General features: G+C 32.5%; 1 protein-coding gene and 2 pseudogenes across 1 annotated transcript in view; 1 reads left to right on the forward strand and 2 right to left on the reverse strand.

Annotated features, from left to right (window-relative positions):
- Nucleotides 1-23,463, reverse strand: part of PSME4 (proteasome activator subunit 4) — an 83,854-nt gene that overhangs the window by 16,381 nt on the left and 44,010 nt on the right. Inside the window, exons 21-39 of the mRNA XM_016127455.2 lie at nucleotides 17,543-17,598; nucleotides 16,647-16,703; nucleotides 16,383-16,438; nucleotides 16,194-16,292; nucleotides 14,774-14,836; nucleotides 14,538-14,633; nucleotides 13,428-13,559; nucleotides 11,230-11,439; nucleotides 9,987-10,123; nucleotides 9,095-9,148; nucleotides 8,677-8,806; nucleotides 8,110-8,191; nucleotides 6,357-6,510; nucleotides 5,725-5,794; nucleotides 4,436-4,561; nucleotides 3,752-3,904; nucleotides 2,072-2,176; nucleotides 1,419-1,510; nucleotides 174-305 (exon numbers count right to left, since the gene is read on the reverse strand). Coding sequence (XP_015982941.1) covers nucleotides 174-305; nucleotides 1,419-1,510; nucleotides 2,072-2,176; nucleotides 3,752-3,904; nucleotides 4,436-4,561; nucleotides 5,725-5,794; nucleotides 6,357-6,510; nucleotides 8,110-8,191; nucleotides 8,677-8,806; nucleotides 9,095-9,148; nucleotides 9,987-10,123; nucleotides 11,230-11,439; nucleotides 13,428-13,559; nucleotides 14,538-14,633; nucleotides 14,774-14,836; nucleotides 16,194-16,292; nucleotides 16,383-16,438; nucleotides 16,647-16,703; nucleotides 17,543-17,598 — 2,004 coding nt within the window. The remainder of the gene's footprint in view (nucleotides 1-173; nucleotides 306-1,418; nucleotides 1,511-2,071; nucleotides 2,177-3,751; nucleotides 3,905-4,435; nucleotides 4,562-5,724; nucleotides 5,795-6,356; nucleotides 6,511-8,109; nucleotides 8,192-8,676; nucleotides 8,807-9,094; nucleotides 9,149-9,986; nucleotides 10,124-11,229; nucleotides 11,440-13,427; nucleotides 13,560-14,537; nucleotides 14,634-14,773; nucleotides 14,837-16,193; nucleotides 16,293-16,382; nucleotides 16,439-16,646; nucleotides 16,704-17,542; nucleotides 17,599-23,463) is intronic.
- On the forward strand, nucleotides 4,704-4,822 carry LOC118606344 (annotated as a pseudogene).
- On the reverse strand, nucleotides 19,631-19,749 carry LOC118605982 (annotated as a pseudogene).

Raw genomic sequence — 23,463 nt, forward strand, 5'->3', positions numbered from 1 at the left:
TATTTTACATTCAGAGCCTCTTGTCTAGTGTCCCACAACACAGTATAAAACAAAATTTGAAGCAGAGGACAGCATGAAACTCAACAGTAACATAATCAGTAGGTATTATTAGATATTCAAATTTTATAAGAACTCAGGAGGTATACCATATCACAGAGAAAGTTAATACCTACCTCCCTATTCTTTCCCTGACATTTTTGTAAACCTGGGTGAGTTTGGGTTCCAAGTACTTCAGTAGTCTGTGCAGTAGCTCAGGCACTCTCCATTCTTGCTGGGCAAGGCCACCTTGCAGTACATAGAGTCGACTAAAACAAAAGCACAGGAGAATTACGTCGAGTCCCTTCTATGTCTTTACATATTGACAGTATAGACTAATGATGTCTATATTCCATTGAAAAGTTTTCATTTTCTCATCTTATAAATAAAATTAACAATTCAAAACAACATCTTTATGAAGATTTTACTATTTTCCTACATCATTTTCTCCGTATTCTCATTTCATCTCCACTACTGTACATCAAAAGAAATACCAACTTTAGAATACTAGTGAGTTCATCTCTAAGCATCAGAAGTTTCTTTACTAATTAAGAAAGATAATTAATTATTCTTGTTACAGGATTATCTAGATTTCTTCCTCTAATTTTTTTCCAGCTCCTTATACTCCACCAAATATATTTTTCCTTAAAAAGATGACTCTCTTCTTTCCTAATAAGAGTGAAAAATGAGACGTGATAAAGAAGTTAATATTGTCACAGTACAAAAAGGCAGTCCCAATATAAAAGATGTGACAATGGAGGAGGCTAAATATAACTTATGTTTGAAATGCTCAGGTTGTTTCCATTTCTCCTCCTTGTTTCCAGGTGAGAAATAACTCTACTTAGTGTCATATGTTGTACTAAACTGGACCACATCATTTCACAGAAAAAAAGTACAGCTGATCCTTGAACAACATAAAGAGGCACCGAACCCTGTGAAGCCAAAAATTTGCACATAACTTTTGACTCCCCCAAAATTTCAAATGTCCCTTGCTATCTGCAGGGGAGACTGGATCCAGAAACCCCTGCAAATACCAAAATCTGCAGATGTTCAAGTCTCCTGTATAAAACGGCATAAGACAATGCATACAGTTGGCCTTCTACATCTGTAGATTTTCTAGAGTATTTTTGATCCAAGTTGGTTAAATCGGCCAATAAAAAACCTGGGGATATGCAGGGCTGACTGTATATTTATTGAAAAAAAATCTGCACAGAAATGGACCTGTACAGTTTAAACCTGTGCTGTTTAAGAATCAACTATAGTTATACTACTTAGCCTTTAATGAGGGCAGACACTTCACTTCCATTCATACGCCAAGAACAAAAGTATTATCTTTTGTTGTAAAATCTTCTGTTAACTGCATAAGTTTTCTTTTTAATTACCATGCATCTACAAAGGATCCTCCTTCACCACTCAATGGTGATTCCAACAGCAGCTCAAAAAGCCAGTGAAGTTTCCGGGGATCTCTGCTTTCCTGTGTTGAAAATATGAAGTAACAATCAAAACAAGGGTTCTACAATTCTGTAAATAAGTCAGATCCTGTTATTTTAGAAATACTATAAATAAAGATAAGTATGGATGAAGAAAAATCAAACTCAAACTCACAGATGAGGCAAATCCAAATGTATTATCACAGCTCACATCAGAAAGATTAACAGTGAGAAAATTGTTTTAGTTAAATGGGTTATCTTTAAATCAAAGTACACAAGCTAAGGACCTATTTAGTGTTGAAAATAACATCACCCTGTATTATCTGGCTTTTACTATATATAAGTTATATATGATTAGACTTGTCATTTAATCTACAATATGCATTATTACCATGGCAGAGAAGATACAATAATCTCTTAAGGTTAAGGTTATGATTTAAGGCTTATTTAAAAGGCTAAACAGAACTATCTCCTATTATGTAAGATAACAGAACTATGAACAAAATTTGAAGATTCAATGGTATAATGAGATTTCACAGATTTTGAGACAGGGTATGAAAGTTTGAATAGATCAGCTGGACATAAAAGTAAGCAGTAGAACTTACACAGGATGTTGCTATACAGGTTCCCCAGTCATTGTAAGTTTCTACCGTAATGTTGGACAATGCTGTTCTAAGCAGAGGGCAAAGAAGTTCCCAAAGCTTCTCTATCTGCTCAAAACAACATAAATGGGAAAAAGTTAGTGATACTCAAAACATTTTTCTTCTTCAACTATCTTTTCCTGGAAATACATACATACAAATACACAAACTGATACTTCATTTAAATTAATTCTTAGAAAACCCAAATAATATATGAAAGTAATTTCACCATATCATTATACATACCCGGGTAGAAGAATTTTTTTTCCCCAAAAAGAAATTTATATGGTTCCTTACAAAATCTCTCATACTACTGAAAAGTTCTCTTTTAAAATTTTGAATTACATAGAAAACTAGCCTCAAAAAACCCTCAATCATTTCTAAGTTTTGCATCCTTACAAAGGTCACTTGATAGAATCCTCATATAGAAAGCAGTAACATTTTAACACAATTTGGTATTGACCTGAAATCTAATCTTCAAATTTCAAGTTTTGGATTATTATCAATAACCTTTCAAAGTGTCATTATTCAGAGATTACACATGATATATATGTGTATAGATGCTTCTCACAGTTTAGCAAGAATACAAATCACCTTGAGATCCTGATAAAATGCAGATTCTGATTCATTAGATCAGGGTGGAACCTGAGATCCTACTTTTCCAACCAGCTCCCACACGTGCCCAGGCTGCGGTCCCATGGACTGACTGCACTTTAGTCAAAAGGATCTCCACAGAACAAATGGGAAGGCAGGGCCTGGGATAAAGTTTCCAGTGGTAGAAACCAGGCAATGATTTAGAAGAAGAAGAAGAAAGCTATATCTAAAACAACATTTATGGAAAAAAGATGTGTCTGGAAAAGATGTAACTCAGAAATGACAAAGATGACAAGGGTATGTGTGAAGTGTTTAAATAAACTTGGTTCATGACATGTGAACAGGAAAAAGGCACTATTACAAATTAACGAGTGTTTTCATTCAATAGGTGATTTGAACACATAAGTAAATCAATGTTATTAAAAAGCATCCCTAGTCTCCCTAAAAGTATATGTAATTAAATTCACCAAAAGCAACACTTGTTTTGTTTGAGAAAATAGAAGCCTACCACATATTCCAGACATATTGCCTGCTTATTTTCAGTCTGGTGCATTTTGCTAAGTAAACTAGCCTTACAGCAGGTATGAAAAATTAATATTACAATTAAAAAGAGGGATTTTTTTTTAAAAACCACGTACATACAAACTCCCTACAAGACCACATGAGTAATGTAGGTGAGCAAAGAGACTAAGAGAAAGGATTTACTGAGAAGCTAGAGAGCGAGCGCCTCAAGAAGGAAGAAGCACATGCGCAGCACGAGCCAACTAATCCAGTGCCAAAGTGTGAGAGCAGTGTTCCAGGCTCTTCTATTTTTTAAGAGAAACTGAAATCTTTTTTATATGACATATCTTGATTTTTCCCCTAATAATGCAAGTAACTGAAATTTTAAAAGCTACTGAATGTCTCCTATAGACCACCACTTCACAACCTATACTGAAAAGCAATATGGAATGGAACATTCCATATTTTAAGTATTAATATCTAATGTGTTGGGAATTAACAATGGATAATGTAGCTTTAATAGAGAACGGTACTGTGCAAATACATCACCTTTTCAAATGTCCAATGCTTAGAACCTCTGATTAAACCAGCTATAATTTCTGCAACACATCGCTGTGTGCTTTCATGTGAATCTGCAACCAAACGTTCTAAATGGGGCTTCAGAACTGGCAAAAAGACATCATCAAAATTTCTGAATATACCCTATAAAAACAAAGAAAAGAACATCCTTCAGTACTTAAATACTATCATTTCTATTATAATTATATGCTTCTATTTGTTTACCACTGTGCTTAAAAACCCCAACTGTTCTCCCCTTTACAACTTAATCGCTTTAACAATATCTCTAAGTTAAAATAAGAATACTGTCATTTTATATATCACATTAAAATATAATCAATGAGATAGAAATTAATAATCTTCCTGACCTTAGACATAATGCACACACCTAAAAAATAAAATAAAATCAACATCAAATACATATAGTTTTGAGGATTTTTTTTTTGCTTCTACTACCAATTACAAATATTAAAAGATAAATACTAAAAAGCTATTTTTCTTTATAAAAAGTCCTAGGATTTTAAGCCAAGATCAGTATGACAGCATAACTTCCAGATCCATTTTAAATAAGAATAAACATGACTGAACTCAAACTTTGATCAAATAACTTTAAAATGTATGAACCTACAAATTGACAGTCACTAAGCTTTATAAAGGTATGTAAATAACAATTACCTTGAAGAGGCAAAAACGTCGAGGATTAAATTTATCTTTTCCTTTTCTGTCTTCTAAAGATAGAAAAGTAATTAACTGTTCAACAAACTTAGGATCAGAAAAATGATCAAATATAATCTGTTCTGCCTATAAAGTTAAAAAAAAAAAAAAAGAACATCATTCAGGGTTTAATGTCTTTTTAAAAACATGATTCTGAAACATTACAATTCAACCATTAAGTTTTAATACCCAACAGTAGGCTGTTATTTTTGTTCTAAAGAATTTTTAGGTCTATGGCCATGTCACCCTGAATAAGCCCAATCCTGTCTGATCTCAGAAGCTAAGTAGGGTGGGGCCTGATTAGTACTTGGATAGGAGACTACCTAGGAAGACCAGATGCTGTAGGCGTAAAAAAAATAAATAAATAAAAATAAAAAAAAAGAGATTTTAAGCTGACAAGGTCCTTGCAATCTGTGAGGTCAATCAAGGGTTGCCTCACCAAAAAAAAAAAAAAAAAAAAAAAAAATTTTAGTTCTTATAGAAGTTTTCTACAACTAATAATATACCATTGCCTCCTAAAAAATGCTAAGTCCTAAGAATAGCTAAAAGTTTTCCTTCAGATCTTCAAGTTTGGATTCCATTTCTCAAACTGTGAATTAAAACTAATAAATTTTCTGCTTGGGAAATGAATACTATTGAACCATCTTGTGTGCAATTTAGGAAAAGTCCCCAAACTAAAAACCAAACCCCAGTAAATTATTTTCATATTTATAAAACTTCAGAAGTTAAAAGGTAAACTTTGTTCAAAATTAGAAAATAAAAGTTATAACACCATTAACTTAATCAAGGAAGACCAATTGAAAAGCCCTTAAATTAAGTTTCAAAATGATAAATGTTTTTAGGAAGACTAAGGAGTTTTGACTTAAATCGACAAACATCTATTTACTGAATACCCATCATTTATGTGCAATAAACAACTAAATGCCATCAAGAAGCTGTAAGCAGACAGAAATGGTACCAGAAACAAGTAGATAACTACATAAAAGTAGTACCCAAGTGAGTGCTAAGTGGGGTAGTAACTTGAGTAACTTTAGATAAAAAAAGGGGTCCTGCCGACTGGCTCTAACAGAAGGGGTGGGGGTGGTGGAATAAGAGAGTAAACATTTACAAGTATTAAACCTAGTACTATACTGAAATACATCAAGGGGTAGGGGGTGGTATGAACTGACTTTGAAATAAATCAGTGACCAAATGTAAGATGTTTTAGAACCAGGGTAAGTGTTTACATGCGGTGGAAATAGAATGCTTACCTCTGTCAAATCTTCCCGGCTTCTGCCAAGCTTAGGCTGCTCTTCCACACCAGCATAAACAACCATATTCCTACACAGTAAGAGTTTATATTTATAATACACATAGAAAAACATATTAGAGCATCATGGATAGAAAGCACTGAAGGCCCTTTTAATGAACTCTAATTCAATACTAAGTTTGGGGATAGGAGTACATCACTAACAGTCCTTTCCTTAAAAATCTACCAGATCACTGTGTCCTGATGACAGAAATTATTGGAGTTAACAGTAAGAGACAAATAAGTATTTCTCTGGACTGGTTTAGGCACATTTAATATCAGTAGGTAGGAATGTCATTTAGAGCAGCTATTAACAAAAACCTTAGACATATTATTATGGTGGGGCTAAGGAAGTCTAAGGATTTCAAGGGAAAAACAAGAAAAGCAGCAGAATCAACAAACAGCATTGGCAGGAGCAAAAGAAAAAGAGGAAGAGGAAGAGGGAAAAAGCTGGAAATTTTGTATCTTTGGTAGCAGAGTCCCTCCAACTGCTTCAAGGGCTTCTAAACCTTCCCCAAATCCAAAGATGATAAAACAAATTATATCACAGATGACCTATTAAATAACAAGATGTATGGAAAATTTTAAACTTACTGTGGCCAGGTGTAGTACCCCCAGTGAGTTTTTTCCACAAAGCAACTTGACTCCCACTCTTTTTTAGTTCTTGGTATACTTTTGCTATCATAATGCAACCAGTGATTATCAGGCCTATCACCAGCAAGAATTTGGGTAGATTTGGGGTATCCACCTAAGGAAAAGACAATTACATTTGATAAACTTAAAAACATCCATGCAATAATTATTCGCAACCTTCAATCAATAGGATTAGAGTAACTTTGTCTCCGTAATAAGACTCTTTTAAAATTTTCTCAAGGCAAGATTACGTATACATGAGTCATTTCAAATCAGAGGGGAAAAATGGGAGTATCTATTTAATGATGTTGGGATAGTTACTTAGAGGGAGAAAATCAAGTATGATCTATACTTTATTCCTTTCACCAAAATCAAATGGACTGCTTTTGTCAAAACTTCTTAGGTGTGAATTAATTTCACACTTACAGAGCTCAAAGAATTCCTATATATTCTTTATCTAGATGTCCCCAAATTTAACATTTAATCATATGCACTTTGACATTCTCTTTACATACAAGTAGGCACACAAGCTTTTTTTTTTTTTTTTAACTATTAAATATTCATTCAATATGGGACGTACAAACATGGGTTTCAAGTGAGGATAAACCAAGATTAACAGAGGGAATGTAATGAAAGTCTTTTCCACATTTAGTTAACACCATTTTATAGTGTTCCAAAATAAAGATGGTGGTGTATAGTGTCGTAAGAGACACCTCAGTCCTGGCAGGATGCCTGGTGCTTGTAGCAACAAGGACATCAGAAGCAGATATGGACTTGCACACAAGGACACATTGCAGGGAGGGCACACACACCTGACCGATTCTGAGACTTCTTGCTCTAGGGACTAGGAAAGGATACTTTAAGAAAAAGATATTTGAGAAGAAATAGCTGAGAACACGGTGGCGGCTTTGAGGCTGAATCCGAGGGTTGGCTGTAGCTTGTATTGACTAACCTGACAGTATTAACCTAACTATTAATAAATTACAAAGCCAGCATTGTAGTGAAACTTAATAAAAAGCCATGGAGACAGGGGTGGGGAATGCTAGCATTGCCATTCATTCTCTCTCTTATCTATGTTAAAGCATTTCCAGACTCCGACTCTTCTTCCAAACTGTCTCCGCAACATATAGCCACACTCTCCTCCCAAAAGTGGAGGTGGGCAAAAACTGAAGACAGCTGTTTGAATATCACAAGAGTTGTCAGAGATTAAAAATTTGGTAGCAAAAGGAATAAAAATGACATTTTTTCTCCTCCAAAATGAAATTGCTTTATTATTTTTTTCTGATTATATGAGCTTACTATTCAGAAAGTCTGACAATATAGTGAGGTATAAAGAAAATTAACCTTGCCCCAATCCTACCACCCAGAAAGACTTAACATATTGATATATTAATGGCAATGGTATTTTAGGTCTTTAAAATACAGTTTGATAAGTAACTAGCATAGCTGCTTAGCTGGTAAGATAAATAAGTAGTAGATGACATGTCTGCCCAGAGCATGCAAAACGTATGTGTATTATGAAGACACAGTCACTCTATTCTTATACTTTTTATTACTAGTTTTTACTAAGCCAACTGGTTCTCCTTATATTATTTCATACTTTGTATTAAAATACTTTTATACTTCTATAGTATGCATAGAAAAATACTTGAGATCAAAAACTATAATTTATATATTTCAAAGAAACTTTCCGAGTTTGCTGAGAAGTACTCACTGATTTCATAGGGGTTGATGGTCAGTTTTTTGTGGGTTCTTTTTAGCTGCTTAAGAATACCAGCAACAGCTGAGATCGCCATCTAGAAAAAGAACAATAAGGTACATGTATCACAATTTTTATATCTCTTACATGGTTGCCTGCCTTGATCAAGGCAGAAGCTAGATTCTGTTCCTTTTGAAAGCAGAGAAGCACCCCACCTATTGACATCTGTTGTTATATAGCCGCATGAGTGCAAAATCTGACTTGCATGAGTCATTCACAATTCTTACTTTTGAATCTTCATCCATGCTAGACTCTACCTAAAAATCTTTGATCCTTTGTTAAACCAATACCTGTTCATTCTTCACACCTCAGCCTAAATATTTCTTAAGGTCCTTCTCCAGTGCCCAGATTAGGTCATCTGGTACCCTACCTCTAATACTTTGTTAGATGCATTACTATCATAGATTTCAAATCAATGCACTTTAAGGTATTTATTGTGTATCTTGTTTATGAAGAATTTAAAGCCTTCAGGTGAGGTAAAAATTCTCAAATCCAAGATTGTAACTAAAATTGAGTATCTACCTTTCGAACTACAATTGCATCATGGTTGAGATTCTCAACAAAAAAACGTATAGCACGAAGAGGTAACACTCGGTCATCTCTCAAGAGTAGAGACAGAAGCCCAATGCCTATATGTTCAAATTTCCAGGGCCTGAAAAAGGGAGGGAGAAAAAAGAAAAAAATCACAAGGCATACTGCTCATATAACCACTTAAAAAAAAATTATTGAAAGATTTTTAAGTTTCCCAAGAATTAAAATAGATATATTGAAGAACATTGCTGCTATCATTAGCTCCAAAGTTTCCCTCTGAATCTTAAAGATTGATGAATCAGACTACAGTATGTTGTGATACAGTCATTTGTGGCCCCCAGGGCAGAAATCTCCTATAAAATTTAAGATAAAGGCTTTCAGAATAATAAAAAAAAATTCTTGCACTTACAGATTTCTTTGCTCCACACCATCTAGCAAAGTGTTAACCAAATTCTCATAGTTCCTTTAAAAAAAAATTCAGGTGAGGTATTATTTTAATACAATACTAAGATGAACAACAGGCCATGTAATACAAATTCAAATTCTGGCCAGAGTCACCCTATCTTACTTCTCATAACCTGACTGTAAAGGAAGGGCCAGGTGAGAAGTAAGCTAGAGTGAACAGAGACACTGGGAAAAGAACATGAAGGGCAGAAAGAGAACAAAACTAGTGCTAGGTACACTGAGCAACTAATTCAACTATTCTTGAGTGGACATTCGAAAGCAAATTTGTAAATCATCATCAATTAGTTAGCAGTAATCTGCCTACATGGCACTCCAGGTATATACAAGGTAAGCTACAATATAAGTCTATTAATTATAGACATATTAGAAAAAATAAGTATATTCAAAAGGAAAAGACCGAATCAAGTTAGGAATGCTCCTGCTTGTGTGTTATCAATGAAGCATGGAAGTGCTTTGGTTCAAAAAATCCGAAGTTTACTAACATCCTGATACCAAATTCATACAAATTTGATCAAAAATTGTTATAAGAATTATGAAGAGATAAATGTAGTTAACTTGATTTAGAATTTAATTGACTGCTATATGTACTTAAATTCAAAGAGAATTCACATTGAGAAAAAAGATATGATATTAAGATCACTTTGAGTGGTGTTTTCTACCTCCACAGCTAAAAATGACAATCAGTGATGTTCACAATAATTATTTCTTAATATTTTAATTTTTTTTCAGAATCAATGTACATTTCATTATGTAGAAATGGTTCATCTATATTTTAGATATTTAAAACCTATTATCTATAATGTAATCTATTTTGACAAGTACTCATTTATAATTACCTTAGGGCATCAACATTTTTTTCTTGTTGGCGTTTAAGTCCTTCTTCTATTTCTTCTGAGCTAAGCATTACCTGGTTGGTAGATGGGTTTTTTGATTGCTGAAGTAATTCTGCTATTCCAACACATGACTTTGGAATCTTATTAAAAAAAAACACACACACACACACACACAAAAACAGTGAAAAATGAAGTACTGACACATACTCCAACATGGATAAATCTTGAAAACATTGCTTATGCTAGGTAAAAGAAGCCAGATACGAGAAGCCGCATATTATGTGATTCCATTAATATGAAATGTTCACAATAGGCAATTCACAGAGAAAGAGAGATTAGTGTTACCAGGGGTAGGGGCATGGGGGAATTGGGAAGTAACTGTTACTGGGTACAAAGTTTCTTCTGAGTGTGAAAATGTTTTAGAATTAGAGTAGTTGCGCAACCCTGTGAATAAACTACTATGAACATATAAGCAGATAACTGTTACATTAAAAAGGTGAATTCTTTAGAATGCGAATTACATTTCAATTTAAAAACTTTTTTTTAAAGACGGCTTAATCTAACGACAGGTGCAAATAGTAAAACTATGTTTCATAGAAAAGAAATATATTTAGAGCAGTGGTTTTTAAACTAGACAATGGATGTCAAACAATCACTTTAGAGAAGAGAGACATTCAATTGGGATCACACCTCTTTTAGTCATCCCTAGTTCTGACGATGGGTGTGTGAATACGCATTTGAAAATTTGTAGATGACCTGGTGTTACATCTCTCTCCATTTAAGCACCAATGAACCTGATATTCTCTACTTTTTCATTTGTCAAATCATTCCACTTTAATTTTCTTCACTACAAATTATGAATCCTATGGTCAATCTTTTGCAACTCTGGCTAGTAATGAGTGACCTAATACAGGATCAGTTCTTTGAAAAATGAGGTCATGGGCATGCAGGGAACAATGGTAAATGCAACAATTAACACCCCTTTGTAACCTCCTGGTAAACAACCTGGCTCTCTCCTGGCCATACTCCACAACTTCCTACCCCACCTTCCTACTCCACCCTGTTATCTATAATATTAATCACAAAGAAAAAACAAATGCTTTTAAAAAACAAAAAACAAAACAAAAAAATACTTTAGAATCAAATACCAAGACTATTATTACTGAAAAAAAGACAAGAAAAATAAAAAGCATTTAACAAAGCAGTATTTCTACTAAAATCTGAATTACAAATTGACTAAGCTTACTGTGAAGTCCAAGCCAATTGTTTCATATTGACGATGAATCTTTTCAGCAAGATCATCAAACAGTCTCACTATTGATGGCTTTTCCAAGGACATTGCTTTGCTAAGACCAGAAGAAACAATTGCTGGCCAAGTCTGTACAATACAGTCCCAATCATGAAGGTTTGCCAAGCATACACCACTATGATTTCCAAGGAGACAATACAAGGCGCCCTGCAGAGAAAAATTATTAATATGGGAAATAAGAGGCATTGTTTGGTTGTAGCCAACTCACTCACATGTTTTTAAATTTACTAAACATTATGTAAATGCTTGCTGTTGGTTAGTAAAATATGTTCATCATATATTTGACTTTTAGAAACCAGAACCTGACTTCCAGTAATATTTTCTCTAAGTCATTTAGTAAAGGATTAGCTCAAAGAAGGACTATTAATAAGATAACATACAAATATAAAGATGCTGTTTAAGCAAGGTTACTTAATTGTACTGTGTAATTATACTGTATACTTATAAGTTAATCAGAGTGATTCCGATAACAGTATCTCTTTTTAATGAAAAGAGCAATTAGTACCAAAACATTTTGCTATATGCTGAACATTCACCCTAACTGAATTCTATTTTATTTTACTCAAAATTACTGGAGTGACATTGATTAACAAAATCAAATAAGCTTCAAGTGTATTATTTAACAGTAAGTCATATATATATATTACATTGTGTTCATCCTAACTGAATTCTAATCTAGCTTCTTACCTAACCCACTCTACTCCTATTTACAGGTTTTGTTAAGCTTGATTTTGCTGACCTAACAGACATTTTTCAATTTTGATTTTACTTGACCTCTGTGATTCTATGCATTTAAAATGCTCTCAACAAGGTCAACAACATTCCATGTAATGAGTCAGACCTTCTACAATGTTCTTAAATTATACATCTACCTTAGCAGTAAAAAAACTTTTCCAGTAAAGGGTCAGATAGTAAACAGCTGGTCATGTAGTCTGTTCCAACTACTCATCTCTGCCAATGCAGCATAAAAACAGCCAGAGACAATACGTAAAAGATTGGACATGGCTATGTTGCAATAAAACTTTACTCACAAAAGCAAGCAACTGAGCCCAAGCTATAGTTTGTCGACCTGTCCTTGCGAGCTAACTTCAAGAAACATGTTTAGTTCTCATTTTAACTCTCTTCAGAAACTGACACTGCTGATTGAGTTTTCCTCCTGGAAAGATCTCTCCTTATTTTCTATAATTCCTTTTTTACTTTTTCCTTCTCAGTTAGCTCTTCTTGGGGTTCTAATGAAGTTTTCTCAACATATGCCTCCTGGTGCTCATCTCATTTTCCTCCCAGCTGTCTTACCAATGCCTAAAGATTTCAATTATCATCAACACATGGTGAAATGCTATCTTTAAAACTCAAATTCAGATGTCTAACTAACTGCCTACTTGGCCTTGCCTCTTAATTTATAAGAACCTCAAATTCAACTGTGCAAACTAATTTCTAATCTACTTTTCCTGTTCTCTCTCTGATGTACCCAACGAGTGTGCGATCCAGAACCTTAATAATTTGGATACCTCCTTTATTCAGTACCCTCACAGTTAACCACTAAGTCTTATCAATTTTCCCTCCTAAATCACTTTCAGGAAACCCATTCTATCTGATGGTATAAAGCAATCATTAAATTTCACCTATACCCTTTATTGCATCCCTGTGAGATATAGTATTTTCCTTGTTTTGTGTCATTTCTTTCTCTGCTCTCAATCATACAAGCTTTCAAACATTTGTTCAAATGTATCATGTTTCTTTCTGTCTCAGGCTCTCATTCATGCAGGTCACACTACTCCAAAGGATTTTTGGTCTTTGACCCTCTTCTCCCACAGGCCAACCAGGGTACTCATCCGCTAACCTCAAATTGCATTGTACATTTTCTCTATCATAACACCAATCATAAATGTAGGTAAATGAGTAAATAATTAGGGAAAAAAAGACTATAATACAGTTTAAAGGTGAACTGTACTGGTGTCTTTAACTTACTTTGAAATACATAAAAAATGAGATGGATTAAAGAGATGGACAGATATTTGATAAAACAAACATAGCTAAGTATTAAATATAGAACCTGAATGTCTACTATAGAAATCTGTCAACTTTGCTTTATGTCTGAAAATTTTCATATTAAAACAAAACAAAAAAACCTATACCTTGAACTGCTGTTGTGTGACATCTTGTTTATCAGGTCGTAAGAACTCCAAAACTAAAGGAATGATATCTCTGCAACAGAAGTTATATGCTCCCAAGGCAGCAAAAAATGTTTGCTGAGCCTTATTTCTGACCTGGAGAAAGTATTATTAATAGAGGACTTTTATTAAATGATAGACAATACAAAAATTTCTAAATAAATTATTAAAAACAAAGTGATAATTTAAATATTGTTGTAACGACAGAAGAATATATCAAAGCACATGTCTTAACAAAAACAAACAGATTTTCTTTTTATCAAAGGAAAGCATATTACCACCAACCATATTCATGGTTTAGGTTACATTAGTTCAAATATTTTTGATAAGGAGACTGGATGAAACCAATATGCATTTGATTAGTAATATAATGAGTAAACTATAAAACTTTTTACTATGAGTTACTCTTGATGAGAAGAGTCTGATTTTCTCTTGTGTATACATGAGAAAAATCAAAGACTTGCCAAAACGCAGAACAATTTGACCTTTTCAACAAAAATGTTAACTTCAGCCCACATATTCTGAATACAAACAAAAGATTCAGTATAATTCAGTTGTGACCCATAAAATAGTTAAACAGTAATGTACAGTAACTGGTTATAGTAAAAGCAACACACTGTACATATTTTAAATTTTTTTAAGGACTACTTTAGATGAAATCTCTGGGAGAAAGACCAGTTTCCTTATTATCTTATAAATACAGAATAATTGGCTGTACATGAATCTCTTTATCCAGTGGTTCTATGGATTCCACCATTCATATGGTAGCGGCTTTCCAAAAAAAACACTTAGGAGGAATTATACGGCCTTCATAATGTGATCTAATTAAGTGGCCACGATATTACACTAGCACTGTCAATTTTAGTTAAAAAAAAATTACAAATATAGCAATTACAAATAACAAAAACAAACATTTAAAAAAAAAGACTATCAAAATTAGCTTAAATATAGTTGCATTTTGAAAAGTGTTTTCTACACCAATAAAGTATTTAAATTCCCTTGTTAAAATGAGGTATTTAGACTGCATGTAATAAAATGGGAGAGGGGGGAGGGCTGTGTTTACACTAGCCTTACCTGACTATATGAACTTGTAGATAAACGAAGGAGATCTCTGATCATATCCTGATGTATCTTTTTGTATTCACAACCCTCAACAGTTAGTGTCCGTAGCTATGAAAATAATGTAAATCAAATCTCAAAGTTGGTATTAAAAGTTTATTTAATTATGAAGTAACACAAATAATTAAATACTCATCTGGAAAACTGTCATTTATAAAAGTAAGTCATCGTGATTTTAAAAAGATATTTACCTCATGCTGCAACATTACTCTGTCAATCAATAGCGCTCTGATATGTTGTTTTTTCCCATGGAGCTGAAAGACAAAGATGCAACCATTTTCCCTCAATGACCTGGGCAATGGATTCCCTGAATTCCTTAATGAAAAATTAGTTCAAATAAGCTCCATGGCATCCTGCTGGACAGTGAGGTTTTTCATTTATTCTGACAACATTAAGTTTATATTCAAATAAATTATTTCAATTAATTGTATGGTTTATTGTAGAAATATTCCCTTTAAATGGCTTGTCCAACACCATGTTTTTCTCTGACAATATATTAATGGATCCATCCATGCATGGAAGAGCAACGGAATTAGTCCTTATTCAGTTGAATACTTAAAATACAAAAACAGGCTACAAAGAAAATTGCTTGACTTTGTTATATTTATAAGTCGACTTTCTGGGTAATTGTATATGCTTAATACAGAATATATCTTTTATTTTTCTAAAAATTGTTTTCTAAGTTCTCCCTCATCCCTAATTTTCCACCCAGTCACTAAAAGTAGATTATCTGGAACTCGAAAATTATTCCTTTTTCACACCCATATCTCATCGGTCAAGTCTTCATAATCCCTTCTTTTTCCAGAACACCTTCTCACTATCCCACTGTCAGTGACTTGATTCAGGCTGTTTTTCCATCTGAGCTATTATATTAGTTTAACTACCTCCCTACTTCTATCTAAATCTCTGACTGCTTAATCTCACAGTGGTTGCAGAGCTTTTCAAAATTCATTGAACTAAATATTGATCTTTCCAAAATTCAAATCAAATCTACTTAAAAACCTTTAATGACTCTCCCATTGCTGAATATAAAACTGAAGTACTTTCTCGGGACAAAACAACAACCTAGTTTACCACGTGCCACCCTTCCCTACAGCCTCTGTTCCAAAAGCATGCCATGTTTGTATATCTTCCTGCCCTGTTATAACATATGCCATTCCCTATGTCTAAAAATATGTAGCACCTCTTGACTCAACAATGAACTCACATAACTTTTTCAGACTGTATTTCAACAAAAGCCTCTGATAAAAGAACACTGCTATGAATATCATATGGCTGACTTAAGTATTCCTTTTTCCATGTTCCCAGAGAAGCTTGTACTGACTCTCCTGGGGCAAGGCAGCCTGAATACTGTTGCTAAGTTATCATACTCTAAATTCTCACTGAGAGCTTAGAGACTATCATGGAAACTAACAGAAGAGTCTGTATCTGAAAAACATTTTTTTTTTCCAGGATCCTTTTGATTATAGCAAAATATGATATTTGAAAATCTATTATTTTTACTTATAGGGAAACTTCCTCTGTATGCTGAACAACTATGAAATCAGGTGGTTATATCAATAATATACACCTTAAAAAAATTAATTCAGAGTTGTATGTGAAAATACTGACCCTATTTTCCATTGATTTCTTCACTAGGTTAAAACTTTTCCAACGGGAGTCAAATTCATGCTTGTGAGATCCTTGGAACTGCAAAAGGTCTCCAATAATCTGTCAAAGAATTTCAAATTTTGTATTCACAACTCATCATGTCAAACCTGGTCATATTAAAATTATGCAAATACTAAATGACAATTGTACCTTTATGATAAGAAACAAGGACTTGGTATCATCTTCTGAATTATTAAGTATGTGGTCTAAAATAGGAGAATAAAAGGATTTTGATTAAAATATTTTGAATTACTATAGGACTTTTAATATATTAGTTAAAAATCTATTAAGAAAAAGCACCACCTAATGTTCTCACCATTTAGAATAAAAAATGTTAAGTAAAAGCCCATATGCTATAGAATAAAATTCTTAAACATTTATTAGTAAAAATAAGTTAAATACCTATGTACTTACTAAGAAGTTTCCTTATGATCCTAGCAATTGCTTCTCGGTGGTTCTCTCTGGATAGATCTATTTTAGAAAAATCAGAGAAGGTATTTTAGACACACTGAACTGCTCCCGAGAATACTGAAGTTTATATCAACAGTTCATGTCAAGAAGAGATAATATATCCAGGAAAAAAAATAAATGGGTAGGCCTTATTCATAGTTGGATCTGTGGCTAGGTATGACACAGAATAACTTTTACAACCTTCACATTTACAACAACCTGCTTATAAAACTTTACTGGAAAAGCAAGGAGGAGAGAAAAAAACCTATCTTTGCCAATATTTCAAAGCCTCTATTTACTGATTAGAGACCATAAATGCAGAGGTTCTCTAATCAGTTTTGGGTGACCAAAATCAAGCAAACTGAAATTACACTCTAGCAATTAATGTATGTAACTAACTCCAGTGTTAATCCAGCCACAAGAAAGTGTGCTAAATTTTTATTAATGTTAGATTCGGAACATTAAATTAACACAATAAAATCTTTCACATACTATTTATATAGAATTTGATTATGACAGAAAAATACAAAGACAGAATATAAGGGTTAAATTTCCATTCATATCAAGTATAATATACAGTTCTAAAACAATTCTAAACATAAATGAACATTACAATATATAAAAGTCTGAATGTAGAAAACATCCAAATATTTACCAACCCAATTTCTATCTTTTACTGGCTATCCGTTACATAATTATCCAGTTTCTCTAAAAAAGTAAATGTAGCTATTGTGTAATTAACATTCCTTTTATATGTAAAAACGAGACTAAAAATTATAACTACAAAATTATTCCATTTTAATCCTTATAGAACTGACGAAATAGTCCATACAGATTTACTCAGATTAGGATTCACATACCATATTCGAGTCCAGTATACAACTTTGTCTCTTCCAAGGACACCATACTTGGTACCCTGTATAAAAACAAGAGTGCTTGTATTTATTAATGATACCAATAAGAAGGATTAATGGAAAAAAGTGTCATTGCTAGAATGTTTTAATCAAATCAAAGATGATGCTCTTTTAATATAGATTTCCCATCTTCCATACTTCAATTCTTTATTCATCTGAAGATTAATGCTATCTGTTTCATCAATAAGGACAATAGTATCCATCTTAAAGAAAATGTTAATTTAATAACTATAGCCGGGAAAACTCACTGCCCAAAGGAGCATAGTACTAATGCCCTATATTCAAGTGTAAAAGTTCAAAAATGAAGATAAACATTTATACAAAGAAAAGTCAACTTTGTAATGACATAATAAAGGTTAAAACTAGTCACCAAAAACCCACAGTCAAAATTTATTGTAGAAAATGTAGCAGACAAGCTTCTTTAGATAATCATTATCCTTCATCTTAAAACCAGCCAAACGGATCTCTCCTACCACCTGCAGTAAAATGCCACTACTTTTGAAGATGTTCAGATGTAAAAACATTGTATCTTTAATTAAAGATCTGCCACAAAGAACTGTTACCAGAACAAACTGGGCTAGTTAAATTCATTAAACCATTAAAAGCCACTTTTTAGGTATGTCAGAACAGATTTTACTGGGGAATCCGAACCTTTATACCTGAAATCTAAATTTTCTTCAACAAAAAATATACTTTAATTTTCAATATTTTATGTCAAAATATGAGATTTAATTCAATAACCTTTTACAAACAAAGATAAATACTTTCTAAGAGGAGAAAGTTAGGCAAAAATGCCAAGGAAACATGGGGAAAGCATATCTAATAAACACAGGTCCAATTAGTAATAAATAGAAATGTTATCATTATTACTCGTCACTTGTGAACTACAAAACCTTGTAATGAAGAAAACACTTTTAAAATCAACATACCCCCATCTATTTTGTATTTTTAAATAGAATTAAGTCAGTGATCTTTACCTTAAATATTTGGCAGTTATAAATGCTGGGACTTATCTAAATGGTAATTACATTAAGATTATTCAAATGCCAATTACTTAACTATATGTTCCTCCCCATAATCTAGTGCCTAGGATGGCAATACCGTCTAAAGTTTCAAAACCAAGCCTACAGAGTATAAACAAAGAATAGTAATAGTTTTTAATATAAAATGCTTATTTGCTTTTCAAAAGCTTTCAAGTTCTAGTTCTTAAAACAAGGTCTTCATTCTAGAAAGTTTCAACCATTGACAACTTGCAAACTTGAGTGTTTTATAAAATTTGTATGACTGAAAAATATACATGTATCCGAAACTTAGTCAGTAAAGATAAAATAAGATTCCTTTACAATGAACTTAAAGGGGAGTCCAACATGTCTACTGAAATTAATGTCACCACCAAAGAGAAAAAGGTTGTGCTCAAGCAGTAAAAAGCATAAAGCATAAGACCATTACCCGGCCCTAGTAGAACATGGGGAAATGCTTGTCATGAGCTATCAGATGAGAGGACATGTCTTCTCACTGCTGCTATAAATATAGCAGTTTCCTAAAGTAGGAACACAATTGTATCTTAAACAGTCCATACCTAGTACCAAATATTATTGAACCAAGTATGCATTTTAATTATTGTCAGAAAATCACAAGCAACATAAAAAAGCAATCTATAGCAAACTATTCTGGACAATTTCACACACACACACACACACACACACACACACAAACACACATACACAAACCCACACACCCCTATTTTTTTAAAAAAGACTATAAGTTGGAAATTTGCAATGTTTTCCTTGTATGTATTTCCAACTCTAGGAACAGTAGTAAATACACTGTAATCGCATTTAAAAACAAGTCTCAGCTAAAAACTCTGATGCTAATTTTAAAAATTCATGTCACTCTGAATTGTTTTCCTATCAGAAAATTTGAAGAAATATTATCAGTTATTACAATTATTTAAAAATATATCAACCTATATGGGATTTTTAAGTATTATGTATAAATAAAAATGAATTAGGCTTTTATTTTTTTTATTTTAAACACCTACAGCACCTGGTATTCCAAGGTGGTCTCCCATCCAAGTACTAACCAGGCCCGACCCTGCCTAGCTTTCAAGATCAGATGAGATCCAGCACTTTCAGGGTGGCATGGTCATAGACCAGGCTTTAATTTTTAAAACCTGAGTTAAACACATCTTCCATAACTCAAGTGTATAGAAGGCATCTAGTTATACATATATTTCAGCTTTATTTTATTTCCTCTTACCCATCACAAATTCCTTTTATGCCTATTTAATCTAAAACTCAGCTTTAATTGATCTCCTTATCTAATTAAATTTCAAACAGATTGAATGTTATACCCTAAATGTTCCTTCTGATCTTTAGAAAAATAATTTTCTAAAAGAAACCTCTACTTATTAAGATTTTATGACTATATCTCTTTGCTCTTTGTGGCCACATTATAAGTTTATGTGCACTCTCTAATACTTAAAACTGCTCTTGTAACTTTTAGTTATGTACATAATCTTAGCTGAACAAATTTAAAGTGCTGCCAACACTTACAGGTCTGCATCCTAATTAAAAGCAACATTAGCAATATATACAATTTAAATCAAATACCACATCCCAAGTGAAATTTATTCTAGTCATTCACTGGTTCATTTTATAAGCAGTAATATAAATTGACCTAGAAACTAAATAAAATCCTGACGAGCAATTTCAAATTAACATACTATAAATAATACCACCTATACAATAATAAAATTAAATCGGCTTCATAGCAACTAAATAGTACCAGGCCACCTAATTTACTAAACAAAACAAAACAAAAAACAAAAAAACCTGTTAAGTTTCCCACAACTACGTTATTTGTACCACTAGATGGCAATCTTCTTTATATTTGATTAGAGTAGAACTGAAAATCACTGGTGGGAAAGAAAGGATGGTGAAAAAGGAAGAAATGACTAATAACATAAAAACAAAATATACAATACAAGTCAAATATGCAAATAAAGGCTAGGATAACTGTCACGAAATAACTGCAAACAATAATCATTCTTCCTGTCTATAAGTGAAAGAACAAGCTATGCTTTTCAATAATCCCTCCCCTCCCAAATGAAAACACATAAAAGGTATAAAACCAAGCCACTAATAGACATTTTTTCCATTCAAGATTACTACAAGTGTTTCACAAGAGGCAATTGGCCCATTTCCATGTTCCATTATCCAATTCAATCCTAGGCGTCAACAATAGCGATAAACACAAAACGAAAAGCTGGCTCTTACTCTACCATGTGAACGAAAGATTGCTAAGTAAAGAGAAATCTTACATAATGCTAGGTTTAAATTAATGCTGAGCATAAGAACTATTTGCCATGTCTGACACACAAGCTTTTAAAAATCAATGAAAACAGTCAGAAGGTGAAATAAGGAGAAAACAGGATTACTCACCGTGGAGTAGTAACTGTTTCCTTTTCTGTGTGCAGCTCCCCCAGCAGAGCTGGGTAGTTCCCTGGAGGTGCCAAGAGAGGTTAGCTAGCCCTGCCCCTCATCGCATAACAACACATCCTTTCACATATTAATGAAATGGTCTCAACTCTTAGACCTTAAGTATGAATTTTTTTTTGAGTGAAAAGTTAGTAAAAGCTGAGATCCTAAGAATGATTTATCTAAGAATGATTTAACAGATCTATCAGAGGAAAGGAGGGCACAAAGTAAAGAAAAAAATATTTCAGATGAAAAATGATGACTCCTCTACTTTGAGTAACCCTGTTTTTATGGATGTTATTAGTTTTTTGCATTCTGTGATAGCTGGTTAGACCTAAAAGATTATTAAGAGTGGACTGTAAAAGGAGAAATTAATGACGATTTGAGGATTAAAGGCAAGTTCCAAAATTCCTGTGACCCTGGAAAGACATACTCCAACTTCCACATCTGTAAAGGTAGAACTATGAATATGAACTATACCACAGGTATTTCTATTAAGTCATTAACTAAAGGTTCCAAGAGCAAAATAAAGAGGTTCCATTTAAGACTAATTCAGCAACCTAGTATCTAAAAAAACTTAAAAGTTAAAATTGTACTAAATTTTAAAAATTTACCCTAATGACCCCCCGGGACCTATTTTACCCGTCGTTTAAAACAATAAAATTTATAATATGTACAATGTATTCAGTAACCCTACATCACTAAAGGCCAAAAAGTACAATGTAGATACCATTAGGTATATCATTTGCTTTGTACTTAGGACAATCAACTCCTTTAAGCTTTTTATTTATTGTCACTCTTTTATCGCATAGCCAAGAAAACTGGTTTTCGCATACAGTAGCCATTTCCCTGAACAATAGGATTTCAAGACCATCCTCAATACTCTATTAGGAACTAAGTTATTAGGTTTTCTTACAGGAAAACTCAGAACTAATCTAAGCTTCCAGTTTCTCATTACTATAATTTTCCAGAAGAGAAATACTATTAAAACATGCATAAGGCAAACTTAATAATGAGTGGTCTGACCGAAAAAAAAAAGAAAAAAAAAAAGAGAGAGAAAGAAAGTAAAGGGCATCCAGAATATTTTACCTAATTAAATTTTATATAAGAAAAATAAAAATATAAATTTAAATTTGAAAAAATTTGTTTGAGTTGCTATGTTTCCAAAAATTGCTCTAATGTTTTAAGAAAACACATGCCTCATAACACAACAAACTGTTGACAAGACTGACTTCAGGAATTTTAGACATTACACTAAAGCACTTATCACAATTATGTGTTCCCTTTTCTCCCTCACCAGGTACATTTTATCCTATTTCCTCTGGAGTAACTCATGTTCAAAGTAAAGAGCTTTCTTTTCCTCTATTAGTTTCAAGTTGACCTGTTGCTGCTAATCTGAGAATTATGCTACAGATATTTTTTCTTCACACTAGGCAGTGTGATTTGACATCACAGAAAACAACTCCATCAATTGAAATTATTTAGATTTTCAAATCAATTTACATTTAGAAGTTTTTAACAATTATTAACCTATATTAAAATAAACATTTACAAAATTTTAAATACTAACTTTATTTTACTTTAAAATGTTAACTTTATTTTTCACTTTAGTGAGAACTAATTTACTATCTGCCAAAAATCCAAAATGTTATATGCAGAAAATATAAAAAAGCACATTACCAAAATAAATTAAATTTCAGATAAAGATGATATATTAGAAATTGGTTTTAAAAGAAAGATTCTGATAAGAACTATTTAAAGGCCCAGGAAAGATTTTATAAACTCCCTGTTTTGCTCATTTATCTTTAATTGTACTTGTATAACTATCCTGTATAGAACATATGTAACCAAAAAACCCTAAAAATGTGTATATTATTCAATGATTAGAATAATTAAAATTTTCATTGTTTTACATTTTAATTATGTATTAAAAACAAGAAAATATTTATATGTATACTTGAAGTATATTAAAAATATAAACATATTTATATTAAACATAGTTTTTATTACTTATGTGTTATTGTATTAAAGTTTCATGCTAAAAGTAAAAATTCTAAAACTTTTCAGTCTAAATTATCTTTCACCTTCACCTTTTTTGGAGAAAACCTATAAAGGATTCTCAGGATCAATTTTAGGGTTTATAATGTACAGTAATGTAGGCTAACAAATTACTTGTTATTAACAAACTACTTATAAAACCATAGCATTAATAAAATTTATACCATGTATTCTTTTCCTTATTGAAAATACATTTTATTATGTATAAATTTAATTGGTTTTATAATGACCAAAATATGGAACTTTTGTCTTGATGCGCATTTCAAAGGATAAAAGACTTTGCTTCAATTCCATATTATAGTGCACATGGCATAAATATGGTTACACGCT

The sequence above is a fragment of the Rousettus aegyptiacus genome, unplaced genomic scaffold, assembly GCF_014176215.1.
Source record: "Rousettus aegyptiacus isolate mRouAeg1 unplaced genomic scaffold, mRouAeg1.p scaffold_m13_p_7, whole genome shotgun sequence".
Classification (NCBI taxonomy): domain Eukaryota; kingdom Metazoa; phylum Chordata; class Mammalia; order Chiroptera; family Pteropodidae; genus Rousettus; species Rousettus aegyptiacus.